This window comes from Amphiura filiformis, chromosome 3, assembly GCF_039555335.1.
Source record: "Amphiura filiformis chromosome 3, Afil_fr2py, whole genome shotgun sequence".
NCBI classification, from domain to species: Eukaryota; Metazoa; Echinodermata; class Ophiuroidea; order Amphilepidida; family Amphiuridae; genus Amphiura; species Amphiura filiformis.
The window spans coordinates 39,401,151-39,428,718 of NC_092630.1; the positions used below are offsets into that span (position 1 = coordinate 39,401,151).

The following is a 27,568-nucleotide window of genomic DNA, read 5'->3' on the forward strand; positions in this document are numbered from 1 at the left end:
TTGGGTTACATTGATTTAAATGTACGCTGCGACGTCAATATTTAATCAATTGCTACAAATGAGGTGTCAGAATGTGCAGAAATAAATTCTAAAATAAAATCGCCCGTTTTTGAATAATAGTCATTATTTAAAGGGGGTTGCTTCTCCACTTGAATTAACGAACTTTACAATAATCACGAGCTTTACCGTTATTCACATTTTTGTCTATTTGCAACATGTATAATAAGGAAAGTTTTTCTGACATATAAGAAAAAACTAAACAATAATCTGATATATCTTAGGTTTTATTTATACAGAAATAATAGTTAACTTACCAACTATAGCTCTGGTATTGGTCAGTACACGCAGGTCTCCGATTATATGAACTCGTCACTGTCTTTCAACAGCTCAATCTTTAAGGCGTATTTTTTCACCCCGTTGTCGCACCTTAGCATGCTTCGTAGCCTTGAAGTTCAAGTTCAAGTTATAGGTCAAGTTCTAGGTCAAGTTCAAGTTCAAGTTCAAGTTTATTTGTTTTTCATCTCAATTCACAACGATCGATAGGTGTTTTGGGATTTGGGGTTTTGATACCTAGCGATCGAAAGGTGTTTTGGCATTCGCTTCGTAGCGTACATGTAGTATAAATAGACGGCCTTATGGCAGAGCGACTTATACCATATAGTGGTATAGCGTATCGAATATGGATCCATAGGTTGCTGGTTCGAACCCCGGTCGATACTTGGTAGAATTTTAAATCTAGCTTGTTTCGTTGCTTTTTTTTAGGTAAGAGGAAATAAGAAGAGACATTGTGATTTCCAAACGTAGGTATCGAACGCACGTCGATCTATTCAAAACCATTCTCATGTATTGAAGCGAGGTCGCGTATTTAGCCAGTTTTGAAGATTTTTAAGCATGTGCAAAATTAACGTACATACATTGTTAAAAATGCACAGAATTAGTTCATTTCCAAATACGTTAAATAGAGTCAAGGATAATGAACATAAAAAGGAAAGTCTAACTATTATTATGATCCTTTTTGTTTGTAAGAATCATTATAATAAAGCTACAGCGATGTGTGAAAATTTGACTGAATTCAAACGCGAGGTTCATACGTAGAGATTTTCCATTGAAATGTGTGTGATGCTTTCCGTATAAAAAATGACATTGCGATTTCACATTTTGAACTCAAACGTCGTATAAACCGCACGTGCCACGTAGAAATATGTTGGTTTTTACCGCATGTCGAGGTTCATGCAACGCGTCTAATTTTCACCACGAAAAAGCATCTTTTTGACAATTACGTCATGAAATATGCATGTAGTGGTCCTTTCTCTACAGAAATATTAGGTTTTTTGTAATAATAATATTCGGGAAGGACTGAAAAGCAATCAATTTTAAGGAGCACGTTAAGCATGTTCTAAAATCAAATGAAACTAACTTTTCGTTATTACATAGGTCACTGTTAAAATAACATTTATTGTCATTGAACTCAAAAACAATGATGGGAGACAACTCATTTTTGTGGTGGTCATGTTCTATACCAACCGAGAGATCATTTGGTTTATTTATAAATAACATCCTCTATCTCATTACAAAGAAAAATGCCTCTGACACCAGACATAAACATAATCTGCGCGTATTTAAAGGCACGTAATTTCTTATGACGTTATTATCATTAATAATTTGAATATATTTGACTCCATGGTAAAATGCCCCCTGACGGGACATGAACGTTATCCCGCTCATTTTAAGGGCACAAGATTTCTTATGGAGTTATTATCATTAATATTTAGAATATTTGATTCTTACATATATGTATCTCAATCCAAAGTGCCCAACCTACATACATAATCCGCGCTAATTGGCATCATATTTCTAATTCCATGAAAAGTGCCCAACCTGACGCGACATGAACATAATCTGCGCTAATTGGCACCATATCTTATGGAGTAAAAGCCTCAAAGCCGTGACAAACGCTATAATTGAGCCCAAAAAGGTCCCAAAACGCTAATAAAATAAATAAATTCTGGATTTATAAAGCGCCTTTCTCCAGATCTTAGAGGACTCAAAGCGCTGTAATGGTGAATCATCACAATCAGATCGCATCAACTAGGCCAGTTGCTGCCGAACGGCGCACACCTATCCGCATTTAGCTTGTAACATCCACCAATTATCTGTGCAGCTCCCCAAATTCCATTGGGTGAAGGAAGTTTTAATAACCAAACAACTAATCACCGATTTTTGCGATACAGGAGGAAACCGGAGATCCCGGAGAAAACCTGCGAGAGCGAGCATGGAATCGGGATAAACCAAGTGCACATGAGTCCTTGGGCCGCGCCGGGGCTTGAACTCGGGACCTCGGTGGTGCAAGGCGAGGGAACTACCGCTGCGCCAACTCGCTAATTGAAAGGCCCATAATATCCCATATTGAATTCTTATCGCGTGTATTTTGTAACACCCAATTCCACTGACACTTTACACACATGTATTTACTATTAAAATGATATCCGATTTCGAATAATGACCATGTCATTTGCCATGATGTGTCATAAATGCATATAATTAATGCAGAATATCATTGAAGCCACCTTTTGACAATTCAGACCGAATGCCCCCCCCCCCCACACACACACAGACACACCCCAAGCACCCAAGTCAGTGTAGCCTTACTAGGGGGCAAAGATATTAAAATTCCTGATGGGCATCATATTAGCCCTGTGTTAACTGCGAAAACTGTGCGAGAAGCACGCAAAATATCAACTTGGTGATGTTCTCTATTTTAACCCAAAATAAAGGTGAAATTTTGTGTTTACCGGGCCAATTTTCAAATACACTATATTTGGGGGTTGCTTTTTTTGGGTTGCTTCAGTAGGCTGAAATTTTCTTGGGGAGGGGTTAAGTTAGCAAACCAAATCATTTGGGGGTTATGAACATTATAATAATCAGCTCTCTTTTATCATGATTGTAATATCCGAAAAATGCAAACTGCATAAAAACCATGAGGCTTTGGTAAATTCGTCTTACAGGCATTGCAATGCTGAACAGCCCATTTGTTAATACTGTTACGAGTCTTTAATGACTCGAGGCCAAAAACACCTTATACCCAAATTCACTTCAGAATGCACAACATAACATACTGTTTGATTAAGTTAACAATATCTGAATCTTTAATCAAAAGTAAAGTATGATTTAACAATAATTTTTTAGGAAACATAAATACATACAATCAGTCAGAATCAATCAGATGCACTGCTTAGAATGTTCTTCTTCTTGTTGAAAGACAAAGGTACAGTGTTTATGTGATCATAGAGAAATGTCATGAAAATAATAGGTTACAAGTCAACTTTCATTACATACTGACCGCCCCTCGTATGTATAAATGTGGACATAATGTGTGTACGGTACGTCGGGGTGTGTGTAGGGGGTGCCACCCGTGAGTGGGGTGGGTGTGCGGTGGTGGTGTGGGGTATATGACTATTCGTGAACCAATATTGATAAGGAACAGAATTGTTGTTCTGCGGTGTTTCGGATCAAGGAAAGTCTTCTTTGATATTAAATTTATTAACGCACATAAATAAAGACCCTTTAGGTATATTCTTATCAACTTAGAATACATGTGTTTTTACTTATGTCTCTGTGTGCGAGGGCGGGCGGTGTTACGATGTTTTGTCTTTATTCATCTAAAATATTATCCAATATAGTACAGTTATTCATTATTCAGGTTGTTCCAAACAGATCTTATAATAATAATAATAATAATAATAATAATAATAATAATAATAATAATAATAATAATAATAATAATAATAATAATAAAATGTATATACATGATTATAAAATTAGGGATACAATTAAGTATTTAACATTTAAAATGTACGGTACCAAAATTACACACATATTATACAGAAATTGAAAACATGAACAGAAGGAATATATACAGGAATAGACACTTGTCCGTTTACATAATTATATATATTATGAGTTCCTCTATTAAAGCTATTATACATAAAAAAATACGGAACCATTATAGTTACAAAGTCAAATCAACGAAGTTAGATCTCCGCTGGACGGTTGATCGTCTAAAAAAAGCTTTCAATAGGTAGCTGTTCAGGCCAGTCGCAATAGTTGTATTTTAGGTTGAACACAAGATCGCCACATATAGCAGTTGCGTAACTGCCCTTTCCCGACAACTGAAAAATTGAAATATTCCTTGTTCTTAGTACTGTTTAACATGTTTAAATACGCACACATTCGGTAAACATCTTGATTTGGATAATAGTGGAAAATGCAAATCTTCGCGCGCTTTGTGTGAAATAAGCCCAATGTGTATTCAAATTTCAATTCAAATACATGTGGTATGAAACTGGAAGTTTTTGCGCGCTGCTATCCAAATAACATTTGGGCGAAATAATGCTCATTGGGTAAATTAATTTTTTTGCCCCTGAATAAAAAGTCCAGGCAGATGTATACCTATTTGCTGTTCCCATTAATACCAAACCATGGTACAATGAATGACAGTCGTAAGCATCTATCGGTACAGATTTTTATATCAACACCCCGTCCCCCCATCATGGTTTACGTTTCCCCGCTTCAGAGCAGTCGTAATTGTAAGGCCAATCACAATTTTTAACGTTGGGATTGAAAACGGTGCCACCAGAACAGCTATAATGCGCCGTGTGTCCACCACTATAGCACTGATAGTATGAGATGCAATCGTTTGGATCAGCATGAAGTCCATCTTGTCGACCATAACAGAAATTTAGGTCAATACCAATATCCTCATTATCCCCAGTTCCACCCGCACCATCACCTGTTCCCCCAGTATCTCCAGTTCCACTGTCACCATCACCAGTTCCTCCAATATCCCCGCCGTCCCCAGTTCCACCCATACCATTATCTGTTTTCCCGGTACCTCCAGATGTTTCTGGGCAGTCGTAATTGTAAGGCCAATCACAATTTTTAATGTTAGGATTGAAAACGTTGCCAACAGAACAGCTATAATGCGCCGTGTATCCACCACTATAGCACTGATAGTATGAGATGCAATCGTTTGGATCAACATGAAGGCCATCTGGTTTCTCATCACAGAAATGCAGGTCAATAACACTATCACCTGTTCCCCCAGTATTCCCAGTTCCACCGGCACCATCACCTGCTCCTCCAGTATTCCCAGTTCCACCGGCACCATCACCTGCTCCTCCAGTATTCCCAGTTCCACCGGCACCATCACCTGCTCCTCCAGTATTCCCAGTTCCACCGGCACCATCACTTGCTCCTCCAGTATTCCCAGTTCCACCGGCACCATCACCTGCTCCTCCAGTATTCCCAGTTCCACCGGCACCATCACCGGCTCCTCCAGTATTTCCATTGTCCTCAGTTCCACCCGCACCATCATCTGTTTGCCCGGTACCTCCAGATGTTTCTGGACAGTCGTAATTCCAAGGCCAATCACAATAATAAGCGTTAGGATTGAAAACAGTGCCACTAGGACACTCGTGATGTACTGTTGAACCACTATTATAGCACTCGTAATAAAAGGAGCAGTCGTTTGGATCAGCATATAGGCCATTGTCTCTACCATCACAAAAACTTGTGTCAGTACCTCCACCACCACCGCTATCTCTACCACCGCTACCACCACTTCCCCCGCTACTATCAGCTGCCGCAGTAGTAGGAGGACTTCTAGTAGTTGTCGTTGTTGTTGACTGTGTTATGGTAGTTGTCGTTGATGTTGACTGTGTTACCGGGACGACAGTAGTAGGAGTTGTGTCCGCAGAAGTGTCCGCAGTAGTTGGAGGACTTCTAGTAGTTGTCGTTGTTGTTGTTGACTGTGTTACCGGGACGACATCTAAAAACACAAAATCAAGATTGCAAACATAATAGGCTATATCATCATCATCATCATCATCATCATCATCATCATCATCATCATCATCATCATCATCATCATCATCATCATCATCATCATCAATAATAGGCATGGTAAAATGAATGGATGGGGATCACAAACGAACGCAGATGTAATAAGGGGTGGGTGTGTGTGGGGTGTGTGTGTGGGCTTGAATTGCTGGTGTATTTATCCGGAGGGGCACTTAACTTTTAACTTTAGACAAGTGACGGCTAGAAGCCTAGCGGTGTCAGGAAGTAGGGGCCTAGCCTATCAGTATAAACTATTATTGGGTATAAAAAATAAAAAAAGTGGGTCATTGTGAATAAAATTCATTATCCGTTATATCAATAGTGATGAGTAGACAAAATGGTTACCTTCTTGATTGATATTTAGAGCTGTCTTAATTGCATTCAATAAGGGCCATGTTCCCTGGTTGCAGAACGTCCCTGAAAAGTCATCCAGATCCATTGCCCAAATCATGGCGCCTCCTAGATTTTTGGCTTTTATGAAGTTAACCTACGTGAATTAATACATACGAATACGATTACAGTTCAAGAGTATAAATTATCATAATAATGAACATCAAAACCCGTGAAGGTTAGTGTTACCACTGTAATAGCATTTCGCAATCAAGAGCCCTGTCGAGCAGGCAAGGGGCAAGCACCATTCACACGAGAAAACTGGGACGTTTGCCATAGACATGTACATTGCAGATTTTGATATTTGACCTTCTCCCCTATAACTCAAGAAATGTACATTGGTGATAGGTCAAACTTTACTTTTTCTGAATCCTTATGACGAGAGGAATACAATGGTATGGTTTTAGGGAGCGATCGTTATTTATGACAGAGTGGGGAATGGGAAAATTTAGGGGGGAACCTGAAATTTTTAGTTGAACCAGGAGGGGGGATTGTTAAATTTTAAATGGAGAAAATTGGGAAAACAAGGGGGAACGCGAAAATTTTGAGCGGACGCGAGGGGGAAACGCGAAATTTCTTGTCGAAATTTTTTCCAAAACGCCCATTCCCCCCTGCCGTAAATAACGATCGGTCCCTTAGCAAGATTTTACCAAACAACATGTTTTTAAAACGTTTTAAACAAGTTATAATTTGTGTTTTGGTTTATTCAAAAACGTTTTAATTAAAATGACGGGTTATATAAAGGTCATGAAAACGTTTTGTATGAAAACACACTACAACAATGTTATTGTAAACACTTTTAAAACAAAATTGTCAAATATCTTGTCAATTACCCTTAAACAACATTGTGTTAAAATATTTGCAGTGGGTTATCAAAATATGTTTTTGAATGTTATGAAAACGTTTTAACCCATTTATACCCGACATTTAAACGTTTTCTCACAACCTTTTGCGAATAATGTCGAAAACGTTTTGTGTTTGCTGGGTAGGCCTACTAAACCATCTGAACTTCGTAATAATTTGATCTAACGTTTCTTACCTTGATATTTATACTCTGTTCGTCATCATATCCCACCCATTGTCCGTCACCGAAGGCGTAAGGAACCCCTCGATCTAGATCAAACACTCTCGTGTAACCACTCGCTAACTTTTCACATATCTTAAAATAAAAGAAATGAATAAATGATAAAAGAATTTTGATACAAATATCCTTATTATATGGTTTAACTAATGTTCTTATCTGTTCTTTTGTTCCGAATTGGAAGTAAATTGATACAGCCATTAAGTGGAGCATGACCTAGCGGTGTTTGCACTCAAATATTGATGTAAATAAAGTTGATACACAAGAAGAATTGCAATCATGGGTTCAATAAAGGAGATCCCATCCTTGATATATCATGTATATGGGGTGTCATTTCCACCCCATGTACATGTATTCTTGGGAGAGGGAAAACGCCCCAAACTTATATATTATTGGCCTTAACTCAAGACCCGCATGACCTATGGAAGTTAATGGTATGATAATATAAGGAATTATTGGCATCTTTAGCTTATTTCCTATATAAGATCAATGTATATTATGGCTCTTGTCATCCTCCTTGCCATATCATCAAAATTTGCTTGCTTGTATTGGGTTTGGAGTTGTTTTTTAGTCACAAGTAATAATGGAGTTTTTAAACTGTATGACATGATTGAGGGTACAAACAAATTTTATGGCGATTACGGTTACATCTTGTAAGCACGAAGTAAATAAGAGGGACCATTCCCAAAAGAGTCAAGAGTGAAACCTACAAAAATTTAAATGTTATTTCGATTTATCACAGACTGAAATGCAAGTTGTTTTTGCGAATGATCCCTCAAATCCCCTTTTCACTCTTTTTTTAAGTTAAGCGAATAGGACCTACCTCATAATAAGCCCAAAAGCCAGCCTCTTTGGTATAAGTTCCTGGTATTGCTCCACTTGCAGGTGCAAAGATGCCAGTCTGTGATCCAGTGAGAGTGAAGCTTCTGCCGTAAGTACCGATACCCAATGTCAACTTATTCGGTGGACAGCCTCCCCCTAACCATCTGTCAACTGCATATTGCTGTAAAATGTTGATCATAATACGGAAATACATATTCGGAAGGGAACTAATGTCTTTCATAGAAGTGTTCCAAAATATGGGGTGCCTTTTACTCTATGGTACGATTATTTTAATAATGCACTCGTGTGAGTATAATTATCTATGATACCCTGAGTACGAGTTTTGGTTTATAAAAAATCATTAGGCCTATACCGTAAACGTTCGCCTAATGGCGCTTTTGGATTCTTAGAAATGTGAGAGCGCCATCCTTGTAAAATCTCAACAGCATTAAGGATACGTGTATGTTAAATTAAGCAACCTGGACATAATGCCTCAGAAAAAAATATCGTGATATGACCCAATACTTTAGGTCACTAGGTTAGTTGCTAGAGCAGCAAATGTTTGGGGTTTCTTCAGGTATTCTTTCTCAAAGTTCCATTGGACTTAATTTGTAAATCGATTCATACTCATTTTGGTAAATCTTTTTATAACATTGTAATTTCTTCATATTTTATTTATATTCTTCAGTTCAAAATTACACCCTTCTGTTGTCTGACCCGTTAGCTCAGTCGGTAGAGGGTGCGCCTTGAATGGTGAATGGTACTTGTTCGAATCTTGATTTCTGCCCCCACTTTTATGTGAAGAAGGGTCAAGAAATGTTTTTGGATTTTTTCCCCATTTTACGAACGAATATTGTGAATTTTTTTAAATTTAATTTTAATTTTCTTATTTTTTTTTAGATAAATAGGCACTGCGAACAAACGGCAACAAAAACCGCTGACAAAATTTGCTCCACATGCTACCTATCAATGCGTGATATATTCCACTACATTTAACAGTTAAATGACCTTTGAAAAATAGAACGGCCTTAAGGGATCCAAAATGAGCGTTTATTGCGTTTCGACAGTATTTTTTGTGGGACATGAGAGCACCTCAGACCTATCGAATTGCATTCTGCAGTCCTCGAAGTAAATTATATAAATCTAATGATATATTCTTAAAGTGTATGTAGCAGGGAGGAAAAGCCGACGGTCAATTGAAAATTTTGACCTTTCATATTGAAGATATGGATTTGTTTCAAAAAAAGACCTAATTTTTTTTGGTGTTTTGGGGAAAAAATCCATATCTTCAATACGAAAGGTCAAAATTTTCAATTGATCGTCGGCTTTTCATCCCACCTACATACACTTTAAGTATAAATCATCAGATTTATAAAGTTTACTTCAAGTACTGTTAAATATCAAAATATCAATTTTTAATGATTTGCCATAAAATGTGTATTAAATTGCGAATTTCAAAAAATCAAAATTATTTGATATCAGAATGACATTCTTCGTATTCAGAATGCAATTCGATATGTCTGATGTGCTCTAATGTCCCAAAATAAATACTGTCCAAACGTTCATACCCCAGCCCTTAATGTTTCAAATTGTGTAACTACATTACTTTATGCATTTATGCATTATAAATGATCAGCTATTTTTTCTTTTCTTAAAAGGATCGAACCCAAGTAGATTAGACCATTGATCATATAACTATCAGACCACGAAGTAGTTACGTAACTCCGTGATGGTATCGGAACCAAGCACTGTTTGTATGGCGATCATTCCGATCACGCTATTTTGTTTGCCTTTTTGTGTACTGATTGTTTCGATCGTGGTTCATTACTTCAGCGCGTGATCCCGTTGACATAGTAACATTACGTAACTTCGATACCGGGCTTCGATACTGAATAGTTGTTGAGTGCACATAATATGGAAAGCCATTGGGGTATTGTGTGCCTTTCAAAGCGCCTTATAACATGTTCTCATTGTGTTGTGGAATCCTAGTATTCAATGATAGCTATAGAGGCCTTGCGTTTATCGATTGGCTCCAAACAAAGGATTTGAACCGGTTTCTTCCCCGTAATCATGGCGCAGTGCAGTCCATTCAATCAAATGTTGTCATCAACCTATTTGATCGTAGTGCATTTTGTTATGTGTGTGAGGCGAACTGTCGCGGTAGATGCAATCATGATTTTGTTGAATGCATTTGAGTAGTCCGCCATATTTACAGGATGATACGTCATATGCACAGCCTCTATTCAGTTGGTCGTTGTATGATTTTGTTCGTTCACTCATTCAAATTTTATTTATATCATTTGAAGACTGAGCCTATTATGATACATCCTCCGTGGAACAGTTTCAAACAAATATAGCTAGGGATTATTGGGCAGAGGTTATCTTTTGAATCCTCTTAGAGGGCTATCATTTTTTTCGGAAGGGGGGGTCCCAAATTTACAAAACGTTTGCGTCAATAAAATTGCGCACCCCCTATTTCGGCAACACAAATTTTATGATCCCAAACCCCAAAATTGTATTGAAATCAGTCTTTTTGAATAAAATAACACACTTTCTGTGGTCATCGGGTGACTCCCAACATTTTGGTCATAAAACATTTTATGCCCCCCTCCTATTATTCTTTCCAAGACTTTATGACCCCGTATATTTGGTACCCCCCCTTTCGAATAAAATGATATACCTCTTATGACCACTGATGCATAGCCAAGGACACTCGCGCGAATTGAAAGACTTGTCGCACGCGACAGTTCGTCTCACACACATAACAAATGCCTATACAATCAAATAGGTTCATTACAACATTTGATCAAATGGATTGAGTTACTCTAAAATGAAACGATAAAAACAAAGAATCATGAAAAAAGACACATACAAGATAAAATAATAAAATTATATAAACAATGTTAAAGATAAAATAAAAAAAATAGAGAATAAAATTTCCTCAAATCAAAAAAAAAAAAAATTGACAGACATCATAATCTGTCAGAAATTACTGCATGAGATTCGAACCATCAATCTTCTCCACAAGTTCTCTTTATCCTCGCACTGTAGTCTAATGCTCTGCTCACTGGGCCACAACGTATCAGGTGAATGATTACCGCATTATCATGAACAAGTTTGTTCGATCTTGTTCATAATTGTATGTGTCGATAGGTTTCACCCTTTAACTACACGTACCCTTAATGATCAGTGATAATAGTCGGCTTTACAGGGATGGCGCTCTCTCATTTCCATGAACTCCGTAGCGCCATTAGGCGAACGTTTACGGTACTCGGAGTCTGTGGAGCGCTTTAATCAATGGAAGAACAGCGATGGTTCTCTTGTTCGTGAACGCTTTGTGTGTAAATCAATAGAGCACGCAATGGAGCAAACTGCAACTTTTTAATTGGCATCTTCCTTGGGTTTTGGGATCGTCATATCTTTATTTCTTGAACAATTTCAACAAATAAGGTATTAAATTCGAGCTAAAAGATGCAGCTATTAGCTGCTGGTTCCAATTATGACATATCTGTCTTTGTTTATGATATACAAGGGGTGAACATATAAACTGGTACCTTAATTGTTTGGCTTAGTGTATTGTACATGTTGTAAGCGGTTCTTTCTAATGATAGCAGTGAACCTCTGCCGATTTTTTGTCATGAATCTTATGAAGTCGTTGATGATATGCTGTGTCCATTTGTAGTCCTTCAAGAATGACCTCGGCTATGTCAAGAATGACCTCGGCTCTGGGGGGGCTCGGCAAAGCCGAAGGCCGAGTAGCGAGGCCGAAGGTCGCCTGGATATACCGTAAACGTTCGCCTAATGGCGCTATGGAGTTCATGGAAATGAGAGAGCGCCATCCCTGTAAAAGCCGACTATTATCACTGATCATTAAGGGTACGTGTAGTGAAAGGGTGAAACCTATTGACACATACAATTATGAACAAGATCGAACAAACTTGTTCATGATAATGCGGTAATCATTCACCTGATACGTTGTGGCCCAGTGAGCAGAGCATTAGACTGTAGTGCGATGATAAAGAGAACTTGTGGAGAAGATTGATGGTTCGAATCGCATGCAGTAATTTCTGACAGATTATGATGTCTGTCAATGTTTTTTTTTCTGATTTGAGGAAATTTTATTCTCTATTTTCTTGATTTTATCTTTAACATTGTTTATATTATTTTATTATTTGATCTTGTATGTGTTTTTTTTTCATGATTCTTTGTTTTTATCGTTTCATTTTAGAGTAACTCAATCCATTCAATCAAATGTTGTATGCCTATTTGATTGTATAAGCATTTGTTATGTGTGTGAGACGAAGTGTCGCGTGCGACAAGTCTTTCAATTCGCGCGACTGTCCTTGCCTATGCATCAGTGGTCATAAGAGGTATATCATGTTATTCGAAAGGGGGGGTCCCAAATATACTGGGGTCATAAAGTCTTGGAAAGAATAATAGGAGGGGGTTATAAAATGTTTTATGACCAAAATGTAGGGAGTCACACGATTACCACAGAAAGTGTGTTATTTTATTTAAAAAGACTGATTTCAATACAATTTTGGGGTTTGGGATCATAAAATGTTTGTTGCCGAAATAGGGGGTGCGCAATTTTATTGACGCAGACTTTTTGTAAATTTGGGACCCCCCCCCCCCCTCCGAAAAAAAAGATAGCCCTCTAAGAGGATTCAAAAGATAACCCCCAATAATCCCTAGCTATATTTGTTTGAAACTGTTCCACGGAGGATGTATCATAATAGGCTCAGTCTTCAAATGATATAAATAAAATTTGAATGAGTGAACGAACAAAATCATACAACGACCAACTGAATAGAGGCTGTGCATATGACGTATCATCCCGTAAATATGGCGGACTACTCAAATGCATTCAACAAAAGCATGATTGCATCTACCGCGATAGTTCGTCTCACACACATAACAAAATGCACTACGATCAAATAGGTTGATGACAACATTTGATTGAATGGACTGCACTGCGCCATGTTTACGGGGAAGAAACCTGTTCAAATCCTTTGTTTGGAGCCAATCGATAAACGCAAGGCCTCTATAGCTATCATTGAATACTGGCTAGGATTCCACAACACAATGAGAACATGTTATAAGGCGCTTTGGAAGGCACACAATACCCCAATGGCTTTCCATATTATGTGCACTCAACAACTATTCAGTATCGAAGCCCGGTATCGAAGTTACGTAATGTTACTATGTCAACGGAATCACGCGCTTAAGTAATGAACCACGATCGAAACAATCAGTACACAAAAAAAGGCATACCAAAATAGCGTGATCGTAATGATCGCCATACAAACAGTGCTTGGTTCCGATACCATCACGGAGTTACGTAACTACTTCGTGGTCTGATAGTTATATGATCAATGGTCTGATCTACTTGGGTTCGATTCTTTTAAGAAAAGAAAAATAGCTGATCATTTATAATGCATAAATGAATAAAGTAATGTAGTTACACAATTTGAAACATTGAGGTCGTTCTATTTTACAAAGGTAATTTTTAAACAGTTAAAACTGTTAAATGTAGTGGAATATATCACGCATTGATAGGTAGTAGGTGGAGCAAATTTTGTCAGCGGTTTTTGTTGCCGTTTATTCGCAGTGCCTATTTAAAAAAAAAATTAAAATTAAATTAAAAAAAATTCACAATATTCGTTCGTAAAATGGGGACAAAATCCAAAAACATTTCTTGACCCTTCTTCACATAAAAGTGGGGGCAGAAATCAAGATTCGAACAAGTACCATTCGCCATTCAAGGCGCACCCTCTACCGACTGAGCTAACGGGTCAGACAGTAGAAGGGTGTAATTTTAAACTGAAGAATATTAAAAAAATATGAAGATATTACAATGTTATAAAAAGATTTACCAAAATTAGTTAGGTATAACGTATGAATCGATTGACAAATTAAGTCCAATGGCACTTTGAGAAAGAATACCTGAAGAAACCCCAAAACATTTGCTGCTCTAGCAACTAACCTAGTGACCTAAAGTATTGGGTCATGTCACGATATTTTTTCTGAGGCATTATGTCCAGGTTGCTCAATTTAACATACACGTATCCTTAATGCTGTTGAGATTTTACAAGGATGGCGCTCTCACATTTCTAAGAATCCAAAAGCGCCATTAGGCGAACGTTTACGGTATTATAATTTATATGATTATTTTTAGTCTGAAAATAATTTCTTTTTCAAACTTACCACCACCCGTTTAGCATCGTTAACGCTATCACCAGGTACACTATGAAGGGCCGCGTGATGTCCCGTTTTGAGGTCGTTGTGGTTGTATAGATCATATGCCATCAAATTTAGGAAATCAAGTGCCCTGCATGGATAAAAAAAATACAAAAATGGATGTGTATAGCATTAATACTTCGTTATGGCAAACCTTCAATCTCGTCAGGTTGGTGTTCCTTTCCTACACTGTAAAAGTCATAGAACACTTGACACTAGTGTTCTGTCTCTGTTTCCAAGATTAGTTATGAAAAGATGTCTGCATATCCATACTAAAATTTGCCTTAAATAGTGTCTCCTTACCTAGCACTATCACAAAAAGGAAACATTGTTACATTAATATTTGATTTTGAATAATAAGACAACATTTTCAAAACTTAGAACACATATGTAACACCTTTTGAACACTTGACATGTGTTCTTATTTACTTATGTCTTTCTTTGTTTCATTTGAACACTGACGTTCGGAAATATTTTTAAAACACTTATTACACATGTGTCATGTGTTCAACTGTATCTTATGAACACGTCTCAGGTGTTCACACTAGTGTTCTCTAAATAAGTTGAACACGTGTTAAAAAACCCTTTGATTGCTCAATGAGCCACTCTCTTCAATGAAGGGTCACCAGCACTAATCACCCGAGCAAGCCTGATATATGAAGGTAAGACTTTCCTATTAGATTTCACTAACTGGAGGTCATGTCTCACCACAAGATGGTTGCTTGAGTTATCTAATGCTTCTGTCGTGCATGGTAGCTTGACGAAAAGACAATTATGGTTCAGGGATTAATCCGAGAACAGTCCCACTCCTGCCATCAACTTTCTTCACTTGATGGTTTTTCTCAATTTTGCCATCAAAATTGTTGTGATACTGTATTGTGCTTTCATTTGGCAAATGATCAGCCATCGAGGCTCTCTTTGAATCTCAGAAAACATCGATGAAGACTTTGCACGTGACCGAGTAATGATCTTCTTAGGGGTGAGAGATCCAAGTGCTTCCACTGAATAAACTCATAATTCCAGTAATTTATGTATGTCTTATTAACTTAAGCCAATTCAAGGAGATTTATTCTGCAGGTTGCCCTGCCTTTACAGATATGCAAAATATATTGCAGTAATGTTGTGAAGGAACAAGTTTTTAAATGAGACCAAATACATTATCCTGCAACCAGTGCGATTTTGGAAATACGTCAATCCCACATTTAAAACAAGTGGACTAAATATTCATGCTATACATAATTTTCATGTATATACTTTCACGGAATGCTGAGGCCCTTGGTTAGAAAGTCCAGCAAGTTACAACTGTTGATAATACCTACGCTTCCCTGCAATATACAGATATAGTTCTGTCAACCCTAAAATCACACCTGACTTTAGTATGGCCGGTTTGCTCTATGCTGTAAAATTCGCGCGTCCAAAACCGCTAACGTTAACAATGACATTTCATTTGGGTACTTACTCCGATACTCTCGGAATATCATATCCAGCATCAATATAGGAATATCCGGCCGCCACAGCAGCACTCAGTAGTAGACGAGAGTTGCCAGAACTCTGAGCTTCAGCTTGGAAGGCAGCTTGTAAGTCCTGATGGGTATAATAATTAAAATACAATACTTGTTTTAGCGTCATTTTCTGAATACTTACGAATACTCTCGCCCCATTCAAGCTTAGGATTCTACCTCATGAAATCTGTCAACTCATACTGTATGTATAGGCTACTGATGTAGGCCCATTATGTATTAGGCTGTTGTGTCATTAAAAAAAATTAATTGCCAAATTATTTTGTATGACGGTATGTAATCATGGTAATAGCATAGCCACCTTGGAAATCAGTGCCTTACTGCCTTAGAATATGAGATACTACCCTGTGCAAAAACACAACGTCCTAGAAAACCTGCGACATTTCTTTGGTCGATCTGAACAGTTGCGCAACCAAATCGAGTGGGTGCTAGCATGTGTCTGATCCGAAAGGCAAATTCTGGATTTGTTCCACATTCTAGCTAAATTGCCAGATCATTTAAAGAATGAGTTGGAGTACATGTCCTTTCCTGGAGCACAAGCTTGCGTTGAACATATTGAATATTTCAGTTGTATCTGTGGAATATCGTTTTCGATTGTAAGGTTCATTTTATTTATTTATTTTGTGTGTCGGGGTGTGTGGGGTGGGGGGGGTGTGTGTGTGTGTGATTAAAGAAGACAAATAGCTACAAATTGAAGACCAATTCAATCGAAGTGAAGCACATTCAACAGACCATGGATGTATCACTTATCTCAAATGCCGATTACAGGAAATAAAATATACAATACAAAGCTTTGATATGTTGATAGTTCCTATAACGTAGAGTAAACCAGAGGGCACCGTACTTAAAACACAAAATTACCATACGAGTAGGCCTACCCCCCTCCCCCCGAAAGACTCCTGTTCGGACTAGCTCCCGAAGAACCCCTTGAATTTAACCATAACAGAGTGCTGAAATGTCCTCACATTTTTGTTTTGTTTTTCCTGCCCATTTTCAACCAGAAAAACGAGAAAGATCCTTGCTTTTGAAAGTTCGTATACCCACCAAAAATTGATGATGTGCCTCCATCCCCCCGGGCCCCGGCCCGTAGAGACACACAAAATAAGATCCTACCTCACACAGGAGAGTGAAGCTTTCTTTATCTCCTGCTGTCGGGAATTCCCAGTCAAGATCCAAACCATCAAAGTTACGATTTCTCAAAAACGGGATAGCATGGTTGATGAATTGTTGTCTCGACGTTGTTGTAGCTGCCATTTCTTGAAATTTTTGCACACCATGCGTCCATCCTCCGAGAGCAAGAAAACCTTCAAATCTGGGTTCTGATTTTTGAGACCGATAACCTTAGCATAATTGTTATCATAAGCGTCATCATTCCATTCGTATGGAGCAAGAACACGGGGCCAACCGTCCAGTTGTGCAAAGGAATACATGATGTGAGTACATAACGAAGGATCAATATTTTCTGGTGTAAATTTTCCTCTTAAATCGTCAGGAGTAGCGCCAGTTCTGTATTGAGACCAGTTAGTGTGGTAACATACGAAACGGTTTCCTATAATATTGGCGAGTAAACGAAAAAGAAAACATCATATTTAGATTCATTTAGCACAAATACAGCATTCATAAGACATTGCAGGACAAGATTAGTTTTTGGTACCTGGACGCGAACACGTGAGTAACTATGGCAAATTTAACTGAAGGGGGAATAATACCCTGATTTTCATCAGTACCCCTCTTCTTTTTTTTCTTGCAAATTTATGAAGTACATAAATATGTTCATCACCTCATGTCCTGAACTTATAAAATATATCTACATACAAAGTGTTTTTTTAGTAAGTCATTTTAGCCCTATATATTTTTGTTTACTGTATCCTAGTAACTCAGAAGTGTGTTTCATAACAAACTATAATTTATTCTATTCAACATGTTCAAGTAGATCATGATGCACTTATGGTCCATGGCAAGCCCGATTCGACCTTTGCGGCATTAAACCCAGTTAACAGGAAATTAATCCAGTAAATCGATTCAGTAAAGCAAATAAGCTCATGCATTCGATCACTAACGGCAACCAGCTTCGGTCGATTACCCCAGCTGCAGCGTGTGTAAACTCTAATTTGCATAGAGGCTGTACGTGAAATTATTGATTGGTTCCAAACAATGGATTTGAACCGGTGCACGTAATCATGGCGCAGTGCAGTCCATTCAATCAAATGTTGTCATCAACCTATTTGATCGCAGTGCATTGTTATGTGTGTGAGACGAACTGTCGCGGTTGATTGCAATCAAACAAACGATGTCTTATGTATTACTTTGTTCCGTGATGAAAATCGTGATGTTTTATTTAATCACTCTCGAAAAATGTATTTCTTTTGTAGGCCTATTACTTTGTTTTGTGATGAAAATCGTGATGTTTTATTTCATCACGCTTTAAAACAAACGATTTCTCATGTATTACTTTGTTTCGTGATGACAATTTTGATGTTTTATTTCATCACTCACGAAAAATTGATTTCTTATGTATTACTTTGTTCGTGATGAAAACCGTGATGTTTTATTTCATCATCACGCTCTAAAACAAACGATTTCTTATGCATTATATTTGTTTTGTGATGAAAATCGTGATGTTTTATTTCATCACGCTCTAAACAATAATTATAGTTACATGCATTTCAAGAAAAAATCTTATTAAAACGGTAGGCCCTATGTTGTTTAGAAAAAATGTAGAAAGTGATGATGATGATGATGTCGATGATGATGATGATGATGATGATGATGATGATGATGATGATGATGTCTCCATAAGTGTCCCATTTTTTTTTCTTGCCCTAAATCGTGCGTATCTATTAATAAGGCACTTCAATAATCAATAATCAGTCCCGTGACGGCCTCCACTAACTAGCTACTAACTTGGGTTTATGGGCGCTGATATTTCATGTTCATTGTCACTTATTTATCAGAAAAGTGCGACCCTTTGTCAATCACCTACAGTACCCAATTTCGGCATACTATATAAGAAACTCATCATGATGATTGCCAGAGAATAGTTTAAATGTAGCTTGTACCGTTTTTTTGTGGCATCCTTCAGAAGTGAGCGGTCCGATACCAATATTTTCGGTCAAATCTCCATTCAATTAGCACGGGGAGTTGGCTAGCTATGCCTTGCCCTCACTCATATTTTACAAAAGTGCGACTATTTCTGAACATCTAACCTAGCTGTAATTTTAGGTCATGTTAGAGAAATATATTTGTCTAGAAGTTAAATATTAGCTGGTTATTTTTCACACAGTGATGTTAACTAGGTAAGTGCCCATTCTTCCATCATACATCATTTGTAGAGGTCACGCGTCAATGGTGAGAGCACTGTGTATTGTGTATAGGAAAACGGACAGTAACTGAGCTGAAAGATGTTACATGAATAGAATACATTAAATCCTTTGTTATACTCTATATAGAAAATCTAGTGGTGCATGCAAAATATAACACTGAATAAATTAAATAAACACCTATACAATGGATGCATAGTCATTAGTCAATTTAATACTATAATGTGTTGTTAGGAGAAGAAAAAGGCTATTAGGTCACCGTATGTCAGGTTATAGGTCAATTGGTTCAGGTCAAATTTAAGCATCAATTTTGAATACACATGTGAGAGTCTGTGATATCATAATGAGGCAAAATTTTGATATTCTGTCTTTAACTGGATATATATCGATAAGTGCAAGGTGGATATACTAATATACCTTGGGATGTAAATGGTGAGTACAATTTAGAATGCCTAGTTGAGATGGATTTCACAAATAAATATAAAATAGTTACCAAAATCACAAAAGTTAAGCTTACGGAAAACTACCCAATATGGTGGTATAGGTGACAAGAAATACAATTTTTTCAACATTGCTGTAGTATGGTTGTGGTAACCTGTTACCTATGGCTTAATTAAGTTTCAGTGAAATAATGTCGCAAGTTAAAAATACAAAATATAGCTCAACATTGAAAATAGAAGCATTTTAACCAGTTCCTTTTTGATAGTTGTGGAGCACCAAGTTCATGAAGTCATAAAAGAAATCAGGAACCACTTATTCCAATTTTACATATCAACTTTATTTCCCTAATGTGTTAGCAACACATATCCAAAATTTTAACGAAATCCGTTGATAGTAAGCTTTCCAAAATGAAGTGAATTTAAATCATCAGTGATGTACCACCTTTTGGCTTCTACTTTTAAAAGCATGTAAGCTATATTGATACCGATGCCACCAATAAAACGAGAAGATTTGCCCCTTCATTTTGCATACCACTTTGTCCAATTTTTTTTTGTAATTTCTTCACAAAATGCAAAAAATGCAAAAAAAAATCAATGGGTGTAGTACCCCCTTAACACTCCTCTTTCCCTCATAATCTATATCACTTCTCATCTAGATTTTAAAGTGTTTGATACTTTAGTGATTAAAAAAAAAGAAAAAGAAGAAGCAGTCGTTTGGATCAGCATAGGCCATTGACTCTACTATCACAAAAACTTGTGTCATTACCTCCACCACCGTCGTCATCTTTACCACCACTACCCCCATTTCCCCCGCTACTATCAGTTGCCGCAGTAGTGCCCGCAGAAGTAGGATGACTTCTAGTAGTTGTTGTTGACCGTGTTACCGGGACGACATCTAAAAACACCAAATCAAGATTGCAAACATATAATCAGTATATCATTAGAATAAACTATTGTTTAAAAAAAAAAGGGGGGGTAATTGGGTATAACAAAAAAAGGTGTCATTTAGTATAAATTGTTGAACAAAGAGGTCATCGGATAGAACTTTTTAATGGAGCAAATTGGTGCTATTTTTTTTTTTTTTCATATTTGCGATACGAAAGTTTCCGCAAAATTGTATGGTATTTTGGTTATAATTCTAGAAAAGAGGGGGGTCGTTGGATAGCGAACTTCAAAAAAGGGGCCTAAGGACATGCACATACACGTCACTTCTAAAGTTGAAGAAATAAAACGAGATTTTTTTTAATGAAATATTTCCATGGATCATATTCTTTATTCGCCTTTTTCATATCAATGAATTCATTTGCCGGTATATCAATAGTGATGAGTAGACAAAATGGTTACCTTCTTGATTGATATTTAGAGCTGTCTTAATTGCATTCAATAAGGGCCATGTTCCCTGGTTGCAGAACGTCCCTGAAAAGTCATCCAGATCCATTGCCCAAATCATGGCGCCTCCTAGATTGTTGGCTTTTATGAAGTCAACCTACGTGAATTAATACATACGAATAAGATTACAGTCCAAGTGTATAAATTAACATAACTATGAACCCCGGGGCCACTAAAATCAAACTTGAAGCCATCCACAAGCAGAAAAACGCTGAAAAGGGTAGGGGTTTCAACCTGTGGCACGGCCCGCGAGCTTAATTTCTTTCTGCAACCATAATGGGCCTCAATATATCACTAACCGCATAGTCCGAGGCAAGGTTCATTATTGTCAGGGTTAGGGTCTTAGGGTTAGGGTCTTATGGTTAGGGTTAGGGTTAGGGTTTGGGTTAGGGTTAGGGTTAGGGTTAGGGTTAGGGTTATGGTTAGGGTTAGGGTTAGGGTAGGGTTAGGGTTAGGGTTAGGGTTAGGGTTAGGGTTAGGGTTAGGGTTAGTGTTATTCATATTTTTTGGTGTTATCTGTCGTTTACATGTCCTTCCTAAAACACAAAAGTACGACCTCTCCAAACACCTAAATTAGCTAAAAATTTAGGACATGTTACAAAACTATATTGTCTAGAATTTTAGAAGAGTACTTTTAATATTGGCCGGTTATTTTTCACACAGCGACGTTAACTAGGCAATGTACTATTACCTATAACATTAACTAAAACACCAAAGTACGAATATTTCCAAACATCTAAATTAGCTAAAATTTAGGACATGTTAAAAAACTATATTTTCTAGAACTTTAGAAGAGTACTTTTAATATTGGCCGGTTATTTTTCACACAGCGACGTTAACTAGTCATATCCCCATACTGTTAACGTAGGGCTATTTGTAAAGGTCACGCGTCAATGGGAAAGAGCACTGTGTATTGTGTATAGGAAAACGGACAGTAACTGCAGTATGTACTAATATACTAGTAATAGTATATTGTGTGTATGCACTTTATTCCGTAATCAATAAATATCATAAACAAACACCTTTCTGGCACAACGAATCATAGCACAGTCGTGTAGGCATTAGACTATGGGTACATAGATTGTGGGTTCGAACCCCAGGTAAACCGTTGTAGAATTTTAATTCTATCGATTTCTTTTTATTTTATTAAGTAAGAGGAAATAATATTGGTAATAAACTCGTGTTATATCTAGCCTCATAAGCCTAGTATAATTACATTATGTACTATGTGTTATCGCATTGCGGCCCATTATGGTTGCAGAAAGAAATTACGCGGCCCGCGAGGGCCGATAATGGTAGCAATTTCAAGCTTTTTGCAAAAAAAGCCTTTTTAGCCACTTTAAGGGTAGTGATTTTCACGTTTTGTCTTTTTTCCATTGAGCACTGGAAATAAATGCCCTATTGGGCACTGAAATAACAAAACAAATGTGGCAGGCGTTTTGTGTTAGTGAAAAAGAGTCTTGTTTATGGTAAGTCCATGAAAAGGGGCCCTGTTTCATAATAAGTCAGTGAAAAGGGTCCTGTTTTATAGAAAGTCAGTGAAATTGCTCCTATGTCAAAAACAAATAGAGAAATGTGGATTACTTATGAAATTACCTTTCCATAGACACCAATACCAACAAATTCATCCAACTGGTCACAGTGATATTGACATTTGAATCTTGGCGGCCGCGGCCATTTTGGCCAAGCATAGGCGGGCCGTAAATATACATGTAGTCATGTTCATGATGTTAGCGCCAAAACCGCTGGCCCGATTAGGCTAAAACTTGACATTTCAGCTTTTGCAGACTATTACACCACACAACAAATTTGAACATTGAAAGGGGGAGGGTTTAACCCATTGGGTAATCTGACACGCAAAGTCAATTTTGGAGATGTTTGGTGAACTATGCATAGGCCTACGCGCAATTGAATGGGGCTTTACATTTTATAGTAGCTTTCTGCAGTTTTCTTCCTTCTTACCAATTTTTCATATGAAAAAGTATATAATAATGTTTCTTACCTTGATGTTTATACTCTGTTCATCATCATACCCCACCCATTGTCCGTCACCGTAGGCGTAAGGAACCCCTCGATCTAGATCAAACACTCTCGTGTAACCACTCGCTAACTTTTCACATATCTTAAAATATAAGAAATGAATAAATGATACAAGAATTTTGATTCAAATATCCTTATTATATGGTTTAACTAATGTTTTTATCTGCTCTTTTGTTCCGAATTGGAAGTAAATTGATACAGCCATTACGTGGAGCATGACCTAGCGGTGTTTGCACTCAAATATTGATGTAAATATTAAAAGTTGATACACAAGAAGAATTGCAATCACGGATTCTAAAATGAGATCCCATGCTTGCACGGGGTGTCATTTCCACCCATGTTTGTTTGTTTAAACGGTCGCTCCGTGTGGCACGCTTGGGTCCTGATGGGACCAGGCCCAAACAAAATGCTCAAGCCAGGCTGTGCATATATTTCTTGGGAGAGGGAAAACACCCAATACGTATATATAATTGGCCTTAACTCAAGACCCCCAAGACCAATGGAAGTTAATGGTTAACTCATTTCCTATAAGATCAATGTATAATATGGCTCCTGCCATCCTTCTCGCCATAATGCCATCTAAATTTTCTTGTTTGTATTGGGCTTGGGGTTGTTTTTCAGGCACAAGTAACTATTTTGGATTTTTTTTGTTGAACTGTATGACATGATTTAAGTGGTGGGGTATGAACCTTGGGACAGTGTGGGACATTAGAGCACATCAGACATATCGAATTGCATTCTGAATACGAAGAATGTCCTGATGATATCAAATTTTTTTGAAATTCGCAATGTAATACACATTTTATGGCAAATTTTATGTCCCACAAAAAATACTGTCGAAACGCTCAAAACGCTCATTCCAGATCCCTTAAGGGTACAAACAAATTTTATGGCGATTTAAGGTTACATCTTGTAAGCAAGAATTAATAAGCCCAAAAATTGTTCCTTTGAGATATTTAAGGTGAATAGGACTATCTCCTTTTTTTAAAAAATGGAGTTATCTGAGGGACCACTCCCAAAAGAGTGAAACTTACAAAATCTCTTCTTAAAAAATATTATTTAAGTCAACTTGGCATTGAGGTCCATATGCATGTTATTTCGATTTATCACAGACTGAAATGTTCTTTCTTTTTGCGAATAAAACCGCAAATCACCTATAAGTTCCTAAGATAATAGAACTTACCTCATAATACGCCCAATAACCGGCCTCTTTAGTATAGGTTCCTGGTATTGCTCCACTTGCAGGTGCAAAGATGCCAGTTTGTGATCCAGTGAGAGTGAAGCTTCTGCCGTAAGTACCGATACCCAATGTCAACTTATTCGGTGGACAGCCTCCCCCTAACCATCTGTCAACTGCATATTCCTGTAAAATGTTGATCATAATACCGAAATACATATTATTCGGAAGAAACTAATTCCTTTCATAGAAGTGTTTCAAAATACGGGTGCCTTTTACTCTAATGGGCTATTCCAGAAAATAGCTGCACACCCCCTATAGAGAAGTTCGGATATCCGGACTTTTTGTCCAGTCGTGACTGTTGGAAATCCAGACTTTTAAAGTGCCCAAAGGCAAAACAATCCGGCAGAAAAATAGTTTAAAATCAGAAATCCTCAATTTGAGAGCTTATTTTCAACATTTCCGTGATTTTTCCTTCATTTTATTGTATTTCCATGCTTTTTCCAGTAACATTGGCAACTGGAAATCCAGTCGTTTTCAGAAAGCAGACTTGGAAATCCGGACATTTCTCTGACTGAAAATTTACTCCTCTATAGGGGGTGTGCACCTATTTTCTGGAATAGCCCAATGGTATGATCATTTAAATAATGCACTCGTGCGAACATTCCGTAATTATCCACGACACCCTTTGGCTCTATAAGAGTTTTGATTTAAAAAACAATATATTATAATTCATAATGATTATTTTTAGTCTAAAAATCATTTCTTTTTCAAACTTACCACCACCCTTTTAGCAACATCAACGCTATCACCAGGTACACTATGAAGGGCCGCATGATGTCCCGTTTTGAGGTCGTTGTGGTTGTATAGATCATATGCCATCAGATTTAGGAAATCAAGTGCCCTGTGTGGATTTAAAAAAATTATACAAAATGGATGTGTATAGCATTAATACTTCGTTATGGGCAAAATCTCGTCAGGTTGGTGTTCCTTTCCTAGACCCTTGAACCCGGAACTACTACTGCTCCTACAGTGACGTAGCGGGGGCAAAGGGGGACAACTGCCCACCGTGAGAAGTCCCCCCTTGCCTCCCTGTCTGCCTGTGGGATGCTGGCCGCCCTGATATTCAAGATTTGTAGGCCTTTTTTGTATTTTTTAGCCCATTGATGACCATTTTCGTTAAAGTTTCTCCCTCCCCACTTAAAAGATGTCTCCCCCCCTTTGCCCACCATCTGAAAATGTGCTGGCTAGGTCACTGTTGTTTCATGAGCCACTCTCTTCAGTGAAGGCTCACCAGCCGCTAATCACTCGAGAAAGCCTGATATTATGAAGGTAAGACCATAGACTCTGAATACATTCAGAGTCTATGGTAAGACTGACTTTCATATTAGGTTTCAATAAATAACTGGAGGCCATATCTGAACCACAAGATTTTTGTTCACGGCAGTGAACATTTCCCCCACTTGAACCCATATCTCATATGCACAGTTTATCCCTTACATACATTAGACCATGGGACAAGGCTTGCTAAGTGCTTCAGAAAGTAGTTTTCGTTCTCCCTTTCTGGGTAGAGGATGGTTTATACATGAAAATATAGCTATTATATCACTGATCAATAATATAATATTTCCCACTTTCAAAGGTTGCACGTTACTGTGTAATTTAGGAGTTATTTGGGGTTAAAAATGTGTTTTTCGTGATTTTTTTTCCATTTTTGCCCAAAAATGTCAAATATTAAAATAGCTGTAACTTTCAAAATAAATTGAGTAGAAATTTCATTTCTATTGTAGATGTTACATATTACATGGATGTCTAACACTGGTGAATAAAAATGTCACAGCACAACTCTAAAATATAAAAAAATGGCAAAAACCATATTTTTGTGCTATTTCGGCCATTTTTGAGCTAAAAATGTAATTTTTGCATGGGGAAAAAAATAAATATAAATTTTATTGATTTAAAAAATATGTCATTATGTCAACCTAGTTATTCTGAACAAAAAAGTTAATGATGGTGAATGTCTGTGACCTATAGTTTTTGATCTATGGCCCTTTCAAATTCATATATGGACTAAAATAGCATGTTTTTGTTCAATATTTCCAATATTACGCCAAAAATGGTCCTTTATGGCCATTTTAACCAACTTGTTAGTTTTTGGAAAGTTGGAACTTCACTTAATAATATGAACATGTAATTGTACTTTAATGTTAAGCTATTTCAAGATCCACTAGTATGCCCACTACCGTGGTAGCAGCAATTTATCTACTTTCAATGCAGTAAAATGATGACTAAAATGATTTTGCTGCATTGAAAGTAGTAAAATTGACAATATAATTGCTTCTGCCATGGAAACCGAGCTACCAGTGGATCTACAACTAGCTTAAAATGAAAGTACTATAATATATCCATAATATATGTGAAGTTCCCACTTTCCAAACACTGAAAATTTTGTTAAAATTACAAAAAGTACCATTTTCAGCCTAATATTGGAAAAATTGACAAAACATGCTATTTTAGTCCATATGTGAATTTGAAAAAAAAAAAAAAAAAAAACTATAGGTCACAGACATTCACCATCATTAACTTTTTTGTTCAGAATAACTAGGTTGATATAATGACATATTTTTAAATCAAGAAAATATATATTTATTTTTTTTCCCATGCAAAATTACATTTTAGGTCAAAATGGCCAAAATAGCACAAAAATATGGTTTTTGCCATTTTTTATATTTTAGAGTTGTGCTATGACATTTTTATTCACCAGTGTTGAAATCCATATGACATGTAACATCTACAATAGAAATGAAATTTCTACTCAATTTATTTTAAAGTTACAGCTATTTTAATATTTGACATTTTTGGCAAAATGGAAAAAAAATCACGAAAACGCATTTTTAACCCCAAATAACTCCTAAATGAGTAAAGTAAAACGTGGGAACTTTTTGGATATTAATTCAGACATATATTTACTCTTGATTTGTTATGTTTTTATGTTCTGCCCAAGAGTGGACTACGGAAGTGAAAGATAAATGCCCATGTCCCATAGTCTAATTGGATTGAGCCATCACATGATTATAATAGGCTTTACTGATTGGTGGGTAAGGTCAATGCTATTGTTTATTTTGTGATAAGACTGAGCATATTACTGCATATATGAAAAATACACTGCTATTTTGATACAGGCGATTTACTCAATTCCTTCCAACTGACAAAACTTAATTCCTGTTATCTACCCAGTAATGTTTGCTTAT

General features: G+C 37.1%; 1 protein-coding gene across 1 annotated transcript in view; it reads right to left on the reverse strand.

The window, feature by feature from the left end:
- Nucleotides 1-1,495: 1,495 nt before the first annotated feature.
- Nucleotides 1,496-27,568, reverse strand: part of LOC140148484 (probable chitinase 10) — a 31,135-nt gene continuing 5,062 nt past the window's right edge. The window contains 13 exon segments of the mRNA XM_072170466.1: nucleotides 1,496-5,827; nucleotides 6,244-6,385; nucleotides 7,328-7,447; nucleotides 8,193-8,372; nucleotides 14,399-14,522; nucleotides 15,891-16,015; nucleotides 17,065-17,255; nucleotides 17,258-17,500; nucleotides 20,478-20,606; nucleotides 21,056-21,197; nucleotides 23,103-23,222; nucleotides 24,324-24,503; nucleotides 25,098-25,221. Coding sequence (XP_072026567.1) covers nucleotides 4,548-5,827; nucleotides 6,244-6,385; nucleotides 7,328-7,447; nucleotides 8,193-8,372; nucleotides 14,399-14,522; nucleotides 15,891-16,015; nucleotides 17,065-17,255; nucleotides 17,258-17,500; nucleotides 20,478-20,606; nucleotides 21,056-21,197; nucleotides 23,103-23,222; nucleotides 24,324-24,503; nucleotides 25,098-25,221 — 3,100 coding nt within the window. The 3' untranslated portion in view covers nucleotides 1,496-4,547.